This window comes from Thunnus albacares, chromosome 19 (assembly GCF_914725855.1).
Source record: "Thunnus albacares chromosome 19, fThuAlb1.1, whole genome shotgun sequence".
NCBI classification, from domain to species: domain Eukaryota; kingdom Metazoa; phylum Chordata; class Actinopteri; order Scombriformes; family Scombridae; genus Thunnus; species Thunnus albacares.
Window position 1 is genome coordinate 28,713,098 of NC_058124.1, and position 14,538 is coordinate 28,727,635.

General features: G+C 38.6%; 1 protein-coding gene and 3 gene segments (V, D, J or C); all 4 read right to left on the minus strand.

Moving 5' to 3' along the window:
* The window catches only part of LOC122970034 (carcinoembryonic antigen-related cell adhesion molecule 1-like), a 34,958-nt gene extending 26,823 nt beyond the window's left edge, over nucleotides 1-8,135 (minus strand). The window contains exons 1-4 of the mRNA XM_044336128.1: nucleotides 8,003-8,135; nucleotides 7,345-7,674; nucleotides 1,325-1,485; nucleotides 487-613 (exon numbers count right to left, since the gene is read on the minus strand). Of these exons, the coding sequence (XP_044192063.1) occupies nucleotides 487-613; nucleotides 1,325-1,485; nucleotides 7,345-7,674; nucleotides 8,003-8,051 (667 nt within the window). The 5' untranslated portion in view covers nucleotides 8,052-8,135. The remainder of the gene's footprint in view (nucleotides 1-486; nucleotides 614-1,324; nucleotides 1,486-7,344; nucleotides 7,675-8,002) is intronic.
* Nucleotides 1-14,538, minus strand: part of LOC122970078 — a 916,362-nt gene that overhangs the window by 870,952 nt on the left and 30,872 nt on the right.
* The window catches only part of LOC122970080, an 891,879-nt gene that overhangs the window by 830,881 nt on the left and 46,460 nt on the right, over nucleotides 1-14,538 (minus strand).
* The window catches only part of LOC122970079, an 808,187-nt gene that overhangs the window by 760,656 nt on the left and 32,993 nt on the right, over nucleotides 1-14,538 (minus strand).

Sequence of the window (14,538 nt, forward strand, 5' to 3'; positions counted from 1 at the left end):
CAGACGACTATCCCTTGATCACTGTGATACTTTTTTCTCTGGTTTCTAAGTGTATTTATGGAGGTTTATTGGCGACGGACATCAGATATAATGATCCTCAGGAAGTGAATGTTATTAATATGTGTTTCATGTCTGTGCGTTCAGATTTGACTGAGTTATGACGTCGAGAAGGACGATTTTTGACGCAGTATCTTTGCCTCACCTTTAACTCTCAGGCTTTTGTCTTGTTGAATGTTATTCTATCTCAAAGGTCGCTGATGAGTCAAACAGTGTGGGTGTAATAACATCAGTTGTGATGTCATATAATCACCGTGTAGGAAGAGGTAACTAACAGTCAAATTAAGCAGTAGTTAAAAACAGTTTATAGGTGTTCCGGTGAAACAGGTGGCTGCTAATCGCTGCTAATGCTAACTAGCTGGTTCTTCTTCTCTTTCACCCCAAATTTGTCACTTCCTGTGTGGGCGGCGGTGCAGGCGCAATACTCACAGAAGACGGTGAGGTTGAAGGCGGCGCTCTTCTCCGTCTCCAGTTTGTTGGCAGCTGTACAGTAGATGGGACCAACCAGGTCTGACCTGAGGACATCTGTGATGGTCAACGTGCTGGATGTTTCCCCCTGTGATTCAATCCAGAGAAGAAATTACATCACTTATACACAAATTAATGAATAGAGTGAGAAAGTACAAACTAAATCTTTACACATTGTTTGTATCAGTGTTTGCTAGCTTCTTCTTCCTTCTCCCTGTCTTTCAGTGAAATAATAGAAATACAGTAAAATTGTCAGAAAAACGTGCTCCACGCTGCCACTAGTGGTCAGAAATAACTGTGATTCAATTCAGTGCTTTAACAGTTTGTGTTCCTAAACTTAACTTGAATGTGAATATGGATAAATAAATGAAAATCTCTATTACACGTCATGAAATTTGATATTGATTCAACTCATTTGAATGAATTAAAAAAAAAAAAAAAGAGATAAATGAACGAATTAATGAACTCAGGCTGCAACTAAGAATTATTGTCATTATCAATGAAATCTGGTGATTATTAAGAATTTGGTCCATAAAACATCTGAAAAATACAAAGATTTTTAATTTTATTCTCACATTAAAGTAAGAACAGCAGCAAATATTCACAAATGACTGGAAGGCTGGAACATGAATGATAAACGATTATCAAAGTAGTTGCCGATTATTTTTCTGTCAGTGAACTAATAGAACTAATAACTGACTAACTAAAGAGAAAATGTGGTTAAATCTAAATCTACTTCAGTCATTTCCCCAGGCAAAAAAAAAACAAAAAAAACTTTAAGAAAAACGTATCAACAAACATCTTTTATCGTGATTCGTGTGTCGGCCACGATGGGTGCGGTCTTGTTTAACCAGCCGAACTTGAGGAAGGAGCCTTTAGCGGTGCAGGTGAGGATCACGGTGCTGTTGTGCTCGATGGCTTCAGGCAGGTTGGATGTGATGGTCGCTTTGGATACCGGCTCTGCGGGGAAACACAAGGAGGGCGTTTTGCATGAGGAACAAATGAAGAGACAGTCAAATTAATAGAATCAAATGTGGGAGAACCAGAGGAGAGGAGGGGATCGATAAATAAATGCATAAAAATATCTCGGACTACTTTAAAGTCTCAACTGGGCCTTTATTTCTAATTTATCCTGTTCCATAAGTATATTTTATAATATTTTAACAAGACACTGAGCTGCTTCTGTTTAAACTGCTTCCAAGTGATACAAACACTGCTGTTCTAATGTCCTATCTCACAACTTTAATAGTAGTTGGTTCAACTTTGCCGTTTTTTTGATCTCTGTTAAGTTACTATCAATGAAACTCAACACTTCCTGTACATACGTTTCATCTTCAAAGCCGTTAGAAAACCGTGGAGCAAGATACAAATACTCAGATGTAAAAAAGTGAGGGAATTTAATATCAGATGATGATGCTGCCTGATGAAGAGCGCCAAGCTTGAAACATGTTATAATCCAGAGTAGCTGCTGATCTCATTTAATGCCATTTAGTGTCTGTAATCATGCACATACTGAGCATATTAAATTCATATTAAAGCCTCCAGCACTTCAAAGTGTAAAATCCCTGAGAAACATTTGCAGGAAGTGTTGAGTTTTTGGTGACAGTAGCTTCACGCCGATTGAAAAAACAGCAAAGTAGAAGTGGCCAAAATTAACTAAATGTTTAATTTCCACCTGGTCTTTATTAACCACCAGCCTTTATTTGTTTTTGACAACGAGACACGATAGAACTTAAAAGTGGTATGAATTGGTTCACGTTCTCAAAGACACTCCTGGTTCTCCTGGTTGAAACATCACTACAAAAATCAACAGCTGTGTTAGAAAATTTCTGGTTCCTTGATAAAAAGTCAAAAAGGTACAAGCCTGTGGACATAACAACACAAGGAGAGAATTCAACTATGACTCCCAAGATGCATTTCAGTAAGATACGTCCAATTACAGAGCTTAAAACTTAGTTAAGTGCATCTTTGTCAACAGACAGAATACATTTATATTAGCTTGAATGAGTTCACTTCCAACTTCTGGCTTAATTTTGGATGAATTCATAAATTATGGTGCAAAACTTTGTTCCCAACTGCAACAATAAAGCATTTTCAATTCACTACAGCTCTTCTCCGTAGCAGCTGAGGCTCATGGGAATTGTAGTGTATAGAGACATCCACCAAACCTGATGTCTCAGAAACACAGTTGAAATATTTCAAACTGGTGGTCGTGACATAAACCTACAGTGCTGTTAAATTATCCAGGAGACGAACGCTGACGATAATAATTAAAAGAAATATCTGAAATTGAGAATTCAGGGGGAGGAATAACACTTCAAAACCAGCAGCAACTCACACTTGACAACTCTATCATTTGAGACATTATTTGAATTCCAACTTTTACAGCAAACAGGAAAAGAATGAAGATACAGTAAAGATGTTTTTTTCCGACACCAAAACCTAAAATTTAAGGTTGGTGTTTACGCGTTTTCTTGATTTTGTGCAAAAGTTCCTCCATTTTGTCCACATTTGTCCAGTATATATATAAAAAAGAAACCAAACAATAACACTAAATGGATCCAGAAACACAACTAAACTCCCAACTAAACCGCAAAATATGCTACCGCAGTTATGCAGATGATACACAAATTTACATAACCGTATCACCAGGGGACTACGGTCCAATACGAGTCCTCACTAAGACCAAGAAAGTCTTAGTGAGGACTAGTGGCTTCCTGTCTGTCAAAGAATTGACTTTAAGATATTGCTGCTGGTTTATAAAGCACTAAATGGTTTCTGATCTGCTGCTACGTTATGAACCATCCAGACCTCTCAGGCGGTCTGGATCAGGTCTGCTTTCTGTCCCCTGAGTCAAAACTAAACATGGAGAAGAAGCTTTCAGTTTTTATGCTCCACATATCTGGAACAAACTCTCATAAAACTGCAGGTCTGATGCAACTCTCAGTTCTTTAAATCACAACTGAAGATATAGATATATAATATTTTACACTGCACTGTTACTTTTATTCTCCTGTTTTATCTGTCTTATTCCCTTTTTAGCTTCTTTTTATGTCCAACTTTAACACTTTTTAATTGTTTTTATACGTCTTTTTACTTGTGTTGCTTTTATATTCTGTTTTAATGCCTTTTATGTTCTATGTAAAATTAAATGTGCTATACAAATAAACTTGCCTTGCCTAATTTCACATTTGAGTGTGTTTTTTTTTACAGTGGATTTTTCTTCTGTGATTAAAGCAACCAGCAGTTTTGTTGATGAAATCCTTCCACACTTCCACACAGGAGCAGTGAACAGCAGCATTTATTAAACACAAGGGCGTAAAATTTAACAACCTGCTCACCCGAAGCCAGTTTCTCTTCAGTCAAGCAATAACTGTGCTCTGAAATCACCATTTGCATGGCGCGAATGAAGACGCTGTGAAATCACAGCAACTAGACCTGCTGGACTCGTTCTCAATAATCCTAAATGCACAGGCTGCTTATTGATGATTAGGCAACAGCAGCAGGTGTGATGGAGCAACGTGAGGGAGTGGTAACAAGTTCTGACGGCGGGGCAACAACTGAGGCCTCTAAGAGTTGATTGAGTAACTTAAAACAATGGTTTCTCTGGAGGTTTTGGGATCATTTTTCCTTCTTTGTAAACCAAGTTACCTCAAGGATATAAAAGATCTCTTCCTGCCAAAGGAAGACACTAAAGAAACAAACAAACTGAGACACTGGGGATTTTATTTTTTAAGTATTTGCCAATTTGTGGTTTAACTGGGCGACCCAAGGGTGGAAATGAGCGTAACTGCATGAATGACAGTCACAAGGAATGCTGGGAGACTTTATGCTCCATTGCCAACCGTCCTTTGATAAATAAAGATTAAAAAACTGACATGCAAAGATAAGTCAGCGTGATGCAGATGACTGGAGACGTTTACATAATCTAAGATAACTGTAGAGTCAGCTGTTTCCTGAACAGAGTAAACGCTGTGACAGTTAGTTACTTCATTTATTAGTCAAACTTATCCTAAAAATAAAAAAATGTATATCATGAAAACTTATCAACCTGCAACTATTTTGATAATCTATAAATATGCATGAAGCTTTTTCTTTGTCATATACAATAATAAACTTAATATCTTTGGCAATTTTTCACTATTTTCTGACATTTCACAGATAAAACAATAAATTGATACTTGAGAAAATAATCATCACATTATCCAATTATCAAAACAATCGTTTAAAGCTGAGCCATAATAAGATGTGCTGGTATTAATACTGTGATTTTGGTTGTAATAGTTAAAAGTATCTAAATGTTTAACTTTTCAAGGCGACTGAAATAAGACAAAAACAAAAATTAACTGCATGAAAAAATACTGTGACTCAGATCAGTATGATGGTTTATGTAAAAAAACATCTGAAGACATTTTGTGACATGTTCCTTTATCAACACACACCACTCTGCTGCCAGAAAGATTCACTAGAGCACCAAATTTGGATTCATCCGCCACTGAAAACAGTCCCCAAATAAATGTCTTATTTCCACCTGTTTGTTTGTTGTTAAGGCCTTGAGGAGATCAATATCATCTCGTATCAGATCAGTGTTTTAACACTCGTTCAGTGCTTGTGCATGTGGGACTTTCTAAAACAAGAAGCAGAACTCTGATAACGTTTTCTGATGAAGCTGATGTGAAACTGTCAGTGGATTCACCGTGAGGATCTGCGGAGCGACGCTCCTTCATTAAGACTTCAACTAGCTAAATACGTTTATAGATCTATCAGTGATGCAGCCTGAGAGAGAACTTCTTCCTCTTGTAAAAGGAGCATTAATGTAAAAGTCTTGAATGAGAGAAAGTCGTCACTGCAGCAGAAAAAGGCTGCAGAACGGGTTCATTCTGGGTCATCGACAGATCTCCAGTAAATATGAAACAGATGATTTGAATATTAGTTAAGTTATAACATTAGTGCATCACACTGACAACAAACAGAGTTGAGTTTGCAAATTTTTAAAGTTGTTACAGCTGATATGTTTGCAAACTGTTCGCAAACTCTGGTTTGCTCTCCGCCAACTCCTGAGAGGAATATCTGGAATCTGAGCTTCTAAATGTTCCACTTTCTTCACCAGTTGGTCTCTAACTGTGTGTCTGCGCTTTGTACAGTGGGTTTATAACAGACAGGAAATGTGACGCAAAACCAAAAGTGAGAGCGGCTGAGAGGCGTAAAAGCTCTGCAGAGCTGCAGAGATGGTGATAACTCTCTGTGTGTCATCACTACAAGCAATACTTTCTCATTAAATGTTGTCATTCAGGGCTGCAGCTAACAGTTATTCTAATTATTGATTAACTGACTCGTTGATTAGTCCATAAAATGGTGAAAGACGTCAATCACTGGTCTTGTTTTGTCCACAACCCAGAGATATTCAGTTTACTAACCAGAAAATATTCACATTTTCCCTTAAAAAAGATCATGAAAATAGAAAAACTCGACTAATCGTTGAAGCTCTTTGGTCATTTAATTCTTTAATATGAAAGAAAAATTATTAGTGGAGAATTACAGTTTTTATGTGCAGTTTTTACTTGAAAATATATCATTTTGCAGGATTTTAGCATGAATGACTATAAAATGGCAAAATCTAACCACCAGAGGTCAGCAGGTCACACACAGATAACACCTCCCTGCTATAATCCTGCATATACAGGATATTATGTGGTCTTTTCACTCAGTTATTATCTTTGCATCTGTAAACAAAAAACTCTGGATTTGCTGTGTTGCTTTGCCAGCACTAATATTTACTGTTCTACATGTGTGTGTGTTTTAAAGCTTTGAAGCAGCATTAATATGAGGGTTGTAAAAGTGAGGTCACAGCACACACACACACACACACAGAGAGAGAACCAAACACTCCTAAATGAACCTAAACACACACAAACACCATCCAAGTACAGTATGAGGAGCCACGCCCTGAAGCAGCACGAGGAGCCAAAAGTTTACTGTCTTTTACGTCTTTGATATGTTGTTTTCCTAAAAAATCAGACTATAAAGTTGATTTGAATCACTTCTCTAACGGGAACAAGTTATTTATTAAAAATCAAGAAATTAAATCCTGGAGGAATTACCCACTTAAGGCACCACTGTGAAATTTTACTAGAACAGTCAGTTGTCGTAACACACTATAATTTAGAAGAAAAAAAACTCATATGCTTAACAGTTGCTTGAATTATTGAAGCAACAAATGGGAAAAAGGAGTATCACTTTCCCTCCGCCACGGAATATAGTCCGCCAGAGTGGTTGCTAAACTACAATTTAACTGCATATTGAAGAGTTTCAGGCAGCGCAGTGATCTCTGCACTACGCCCATAACAGGTGTGGCTCGAAGCTTCAGGCTTCACCAAACCGCGTTAGAAAAACTAGCAATTGTACTTAAAATTGATTAAATGAGACGCTGTAAACCAAAAACACAACGTCAATTACTTTATTCTGGATCTACAGGAGCCGTTTATTGATTCGGCATAAATATAGTCCGAGAAGCATCTTACTTTAATGGAGTGTCAACTTAAAAATGACCTAATCCTGTAAGACAGGACCGGTAGACCGAACAACACTTTAATATATGTGTAGTTAAAGTGGTGCTTCATAGAAACGTTGCAAACATGTAAGTATATCAATAAAACGATTTTCTGAACCGTTATGAGACACTGTTCAATTCGGCATAGTTGTAATCCAATGCAGGAATTTTTTTTTTTTTTTTTGGGGGGGGGGGGGGGGGGGGGGGTCTATTAAAATAGTCAATGGAAAGCAAAAAATGAGGTGTTGTAACAGGTGGAGGTGACTCACCCAGGACTCGGAGCTTGATCTCTGCGGTTTTAGTGGAGCCATCAGTGGTTAAGATGCTAATGCTGTAATCCCCGTTGTCCTCCGACTTCAGGGAGCTCAGGAACAAGTTGCCGTTGGTCCTGTTTATGGACACTCTTCCCTCGTAAAGTGCATTTACCTTCAGCCCTTCTGGCCCCGCGGTAGCAATGTTAATCTGCTCCTTCCCGTCGTTGAAATTCCAGATTATGAAGGCGTAAACCGGTTTGTCAAGCAGGGTCGTTATAGTCACATTTTTCCCCAAAACTGCGTCCAACGGGCCGTCCGGCAGGATGTCCTGCGCCGCACAGCATCCTAAACGCAACAAGGGGACAAAGTCAGGTTACCTGTGTTGCTTTTAGGGTTACTCTAAAACTCCGTAAAGGTTTCTAACAGGTCGAGAATTTGAGAAAAAGTAAAGTAGAAACATAAAGTCATAAAGTAGACTACAATCGTTTTGCATTTGAGGAGAACTTTGGTCATTTTATAATATTTCAGCATGGATTCAAATAGTCTGCGTTACATTTCCTGGCACACACGCAGCAAAAAGCATCAATATAAAAAGAAAGAAATAATATAAATCGCAGCTCAGTCTGCAGATAAATGATACTCTGAGTCAAGTAGCCTTTTTATTTGTTCTTACCGATGAAAGAGAGCAAAAACAGAAGCGATTTGTAGGCGAACAGATCCATCCCGGACGGTTCAAGTGTTCCCAGCAGAGGCACAGACGAAACTGCGGCGATAGACTACCTGCTGCTTTTAGAGGGACACACCCAGGCAAGGTGAACACACACACACACACACACACACACACACACACACACACACACACACACACACACACACACACACACACGCACGCACGCACACGCACACGCACACACAGTCACTAGTATGACGAAATGATGTGACCTGTTTTTTGGTTTTTTTTGAATGAATCACTTGCATTCCTGTAGTTTATAATCTGTCAGTCACAAATTGAAACAAGCACGACCGATAAAAGATTGTTGAGGCTGATATTGACATTTGAGACAGTTTACAGTATAATAACACTTTCAGACAATAAAGCAAAGCAAACAAAGTGAGTGAGAACCTTTAACTTCCTGTCAGGGGTCATAAACTGAACTTTTAATACATTTTGAGGTCTTTTTCACATGAATAATCCATTGATATCCAATAATTACGCACAAAAGGCATCAAAACATTTCGTAGTGTCCGTAAATCAACCGATTACTAAAAATTTAACAAATGTTTTTACTTATTCAAGCTTTGGCATTATAAATGGATGGAAAAAGTCCTGATTTAATGAAGACATCAGGGATTTCTAAGAGGTTTATAGTGCCAGTATTAAGTTCTTTTGGTTATGAATGAAGTTCAATAAGACACTGCTGCCGCCCAGTGGACATCTGAGGAAGTGCTTTAATTTATTTGTGGTTTTTGAATTGCAGCACGAGCATCATTTTGAAAATTTAAAAAAAATCCTATGTGAAGTATTTTCATATTTCATTGAAAGAATGGGGGAGGGGGGGTCAAAAAAAAAGATTCATATTTGACTATTTAGATTCGAGATTAGACAGTTCTGATTATAAAAACAAAATCAAATCTGCAATTTTAACATAATTTTATAAGCCTGTTTTTGCAAAAGTGTCATTTTTTACAAAAAATCAGGTTGTCAATATTCTCCATCAGTCAGTTAAGCATCAGCATCCATAATCTTTGCATTTAGTGCATCTTTGTGCTTTTCAGCGCTTAATAAACATCATCATCATCATCAAAACACCAAATGAGAGAATATCTATTGGAAGGATAACATTCATCCCTCTAGTAGAGTTCAGAGATTGTAGTATCAATGCCAAAGCTGAAGACACCATTCTTCCAATAGACATTCCCTCCCATGGGGGGGTGGTGGTGTGTCCTCCTCAAGCTCGGGTCCTCTACCAGAGTTCTGGGAGTTTGAGGGTTCTGCGCAGTATCTTAGCTGCTCCTAGGACTGCGCTCTTCTGAACAGAGACCTCAGATGTTGTACCTGGAATCTGCTGGAGCCACTCTCCCGGTTTGTGGGTCACAGCCCCCCAGTGCTCCCATTACCACTGGCACCACTGTTCCCTTCACTCCCCACATCTTTTCTAGCTCCTCTTTCAGCCCTTGGTATTTTTCCATCTTCTTGTGTTCCTTCTTCTTGATGTTGCTGTTGCTTGGGATCACTACGTCTATCACCACTGCCTTCTTCTGTTGTTTGTCGATCAACACGATGTCCGGTTGGTTAGCTATCACCAGCTTGTCAGTCTGGATCTGGAAGTCCCACAGGATCTTGGCTTGGTCATTCTCAACCACCTTATGAGGTGTCTTCTATTGTGACCTTGGGACCTCCAACCCATACTCAGTGCAGATGTTCCTGTACACTATGCCAGTCACTTGGTTATGTTGTTCCATGTACGCTGTTCCTGCCTTCATCTTACACCCTGTTATTATGTGCTGAACTGTCTCAGGAGCATCTTTGCACAGCCTGCACCTGGGGTCTGGTGTGATAGATCCACGCCTCTCTCTCTCTCTCTCTCTCTCTCTCTCTCTATATATATATATATACATATATATATATACACACACACACACACACACACACACACACATATACATATATATATATATATATATATATATATATATATATATATATAATTGATTTTAATAGTTTTTAATCAAACAAGACAGACATTTGCTGGAATCAGCTTCTCATATGAGATTATTTAATGTTTTTGTTGGTCATACATGATAGCAAACTGTATATATATATAATTAGGTTTTGGAAGTCCTTCCTGCTGAACTGGTGATGTGATGGTGGTGTGAAAAAGTTGATGTCACTTCTGTGGGTGATGGATGGGAGTGTAGACTGTTCTCAGTCCAACAATTTATGGGTTTCTTAACATGACCATGAGCTTTCTCAAACCTTAAACACTATATAGAAATAATATACATTTAAAATAGATTGGCACTGAATGTTCAAGAACATTCTTATTGAACAGGTTTCTTTAATAAAAAGTAATAAAATAAATATTTTTGCAAAACTGTCAAAACACACAACCAAAGTAAACCCTTTAATGATTCTGTATATATATATAAAAAAAGCTCCAGGACAGTTTACACCTTCAGGTTTGTGCATGTACTCTGCCAGCAGAAAAAAAGAACAATAAAACCTCCACAAATGGTTAAAAAAAAAAAAAAATTTACATAAAAACTGCATAACTTGCATGATGAAATATTCCCATAATAATAACCTGGCAGAGCTGTTGTATTGGATTGCATTACATTGCACAGGTGTTCCTAATAAAGTGGCTGATGAGTGTTATGTCCAGCAGAAACAACAGACTAGTTTCTGTTGGTCACATATGTGCAGCAAACAGGTAAGGCTTCATCATTTACCTCAACATTGTTCTTTCCCAACAATAAGTCCAAGGATCTAAAACAATTTTTTTTAAGTCCCTTTTTACAACTTCCTGTCTGAGTTCCCATTGTGTTTGAACTGTGAAGATTTGGTAAATTATACCAAAAGGGAAGTAAAAGCTTTTTTTTTTGCATGCAATGAGAAACCTTCCTGAAATATGGAGGATTTTAAATGCCTAAATCAATCAAGCCATAAAATGAAGTGAAATACAATACACACTGACATATGTTTGTATTTCCTTTTTGTGTATTAACTTACTGTCATAATTAAATGAAAACATGTTAAAAAGACAATTATTTATCTTTGTGTCTTTAAAAATGTCATTGTTTTTCATTGTGACATGATTTTTTTTCATGCCACATTAAAATCAAATCACAGCACAGAATAAATAAAGAGGTTTCATTACGTTTCAGTGTTGACCAGCAGAGGGAAGCACAGAGCTGCCAATAATAAATACAAAGCTGTCTTTAGTCTTGAGAGCTTTTTCTAATTCATGAATTAATGAAAAACAATTAATTCAGTTTTTAAAGACAAAAAAATAAATCATTGTCATTTTAACATGCTTTTCATTCAAATATGATACAAAGAAAATACATATCACAGTATGTATTGTATGTCTTGTTTTAAATGAGGCATTTTAAATCTTCCATACAGGAATGGCACTGGACTAGTGGTCACACTTTGTCTTGCAACTCAAAGATCATCATGTGAAACACACTGGCCCAAAAAAAAAGCACGTTCCCCCGTACATGATCATTGGAAAAGGAGCAGCTGGTGAATAAATTTGATCCGTTTGGTTCGATAGCATTTGGAAAGTCTAGAGGAACTGTATGACTGAATAATTTGATCTCATTCACCGGTTCGGCTGGTGGACGCCAGTGTGTATGCAGAAGCATGAGGAAGCAAAGACTTTTTCGGTGTTTGCGCTCAGTGAGCAACTTCCTTTGGAATGATTAGGGTGCCATTTTTGAATCTATGATATCCATAGATTCATTGCATTGTTCCTGGAATTTCCTGCTCTACAAATGTGATGTTTGAATGGAGGTTTGATAAGAGGGGTCTACTTGAAATGTCACTAACATTTCAGGAAATTCTCCACCCTGGCAACCACTGCTTCCTTATGGCATGAATAAATGCTGTACACAATGGTCCTGCAATGCAAGAACATTTTCATATTCTTCCCCTGAAACTCTCTGACCTCTCTGTGAGGTCTGCTTATAGCCTGAGGAGTGTTCATGAGGAGCTGAATGTTCCTGAGATTTAATCGTTAGTATCACCTAACCCTAACCCTAACCCAACCCAACCTTAACCCTAACCCTGACCCTAACCCAACCGTAACCCAACCCAACCCAACCCTAACCCTAACCCAACCCTGACCCTAACCGTAACCCTAACGTCCATATAAGGGGACATGTGGGCAAGTTTCATTCACATATATGTCTTCTTACAACTGATTTCTGTATCATATTTAAACTCCAAATGAATTTAGATTACGATTTCAGGTCACACACGTGTTTCTCCTCGTGAGAAGAACGTCAGACTGTCTGTTCACGCCTGGTACGACAGCTCTGAACTTGTAAATTTCATTTGTACCTCAGAGAAAATTCTACCAAAACTGATGAACACCACAAATTTTCTGAAATCCCTCGTACCCGCCTCTTAAGAACTTATCTGTTCATACAAGTGCTTCTTGCATGAGGACCATTGTGTAGCAGCCCAGCTGTTTCACCAGCCCAATAACATTCAGCTTTAAAAACTCGACCCTGTAAATCTTAACTCTGGTTCTTCAAGTCAAAATGCAGGTCTTGAGCTCCTATAAAATGTTCCTGAAACGGCTCCAGAAGGTTTTCCTCCTGATTGACACGGTATTATTATGATGTCTCTCAAATTTCATGTTATTTTACTGCTGCTCTCCATCTTCACCCACTGCTGTCAACAACACACTTATGGTTTTTGACCTGTGAATGCCAAGTGAATCTTTTGTCACATATCCGGCATTTAAACGGTTTCTCCTCAGTATGGAGGGCCATGTGTGTGTTCAAATTAGCCTTTTTTGAAAATCTTTTACTACAAACTGAGCAGCTGAAGGGTTTCTCCCCAGTATGGACTCTCATGTGATTCACCAACGTACAACGCAGACTAAAACTTGTGTTACAAACCGAGCAGGTGAACGGCTTCTCTCCTGTGTGAACTCTTAAATGCGTGGTCAAATTCGAGCGCTTTGTGAATTTTTTACCACAGAATGGGCAAGTAAATGTTTTTTCACCCGTATGACATTTCATGTGGATCTGTAGATGGTCCTTGCTGCCAAATCTTTTACCACACCCTGAGCAGCTGCAAGATTTTTTGGCAGCATTATATCCCACATCGCTTACAGGGACTTGAGTGTTATTCAAAGCATTTAAACTTGACTGAAGTTCCCTGGGTTGCTTCCACCCATCATTACTGTCTTCAGTCTCAGAGGAGTTTGAAGTCTTATAACCAGCTGGTTGTAAATGTCTATCTGGATCTAGGTTCCTGGCTGGTTCTGATCCTCCCCAGTCCTCTCTGTCAGCTTCTGTTTCCATCTGTTCAGTTTGTCTTTGATGAAGCTGTGAAGACTGAGGTTTCTCTCCATCACCTTCACTCTTCAAAGGGAAGGTGAACTCAGTGACGTCAGCCTCCTTCAGCTGCTCTCTCTCTTGACTGGTCCGGAGTTCCTCCTGTTCCTCTTTAATGTGTGGGGAATCTGGGTCCTTCTGGTCCAGACTGGAGCTCCTCTCCTGCTGCTCAGGGGAAACCTCTTTAATCACCATGGGCTTCTTGACATTTGCGGAATACACTGAAATACACAAATACATACATAATAGTCTTGAAACCTTAGTCTGGTTGCACCGTTAAAGAATGTAAATCAATCAATCGACTATTTTCTCAATCAATCAATTAGTTGTTTGGTCTATAAAAAAAATGGTGAAACAGTGATCAATATTTTTCACCATTTTCTGACATTTTATAGATCAAATGACTAATTGATTAATCTAGAAAATGATCGAAAGATTAATCTATAATGAAAATAATTGTTAGTTGCAGCCCTAGTGATATTGATTTTGTGAGAATTGTGTATCAGTTTCTGCAAGAATGGCACCATGCGGTAACAACACTTTCGTCTCACCGCAGTGGCCGAGCAGAAACACTGAGGAAGAAAGGTTTCTGCAACTTAAAGGGAAGTGAAAACACCTTAACTGAGTCCCTGCTGTTCAGTCAGGTAGTTTAAAGACAAGGAGCAACCTTGTTAAATAGTGTTAAACGAGTGAGCTGTCTCTTGTTATCACCTGCTTTGTAAGCCCGGATCTCCGGCTTCCCACCGTGACCGTCCTGCAGCAGTCTGCGCTGGCGGTCTATCTCCTCCTCGTACTCTGCTATCATCCTCTCAAACAGCACTAATATCTCCTCAGCAGCCGCAGTTAGTCGCCGGTTGACAAAAGCTCTCAGCATTTGGACTTTAGACATGTTCAAACAGTTACACTGACTTTTTTCTGCAGACGAACACCGTCAAAAAATACAGTTTGGTCTCTGTGTTAACAGTCTGACTGAAGCGCCCTGTTGCTAAGGTTACGTCCCCGTCCGTTTACTTCAAGCTAGGCGGCTAAGCTAACTTTATTACAGCTTTGTAGGCTATCGGTAGATGCTTCAATGGTAAAACACTCAGAGGAAGATGAACAGTACAAACTCCATTCAGACATGCATGCAGGGGCGCT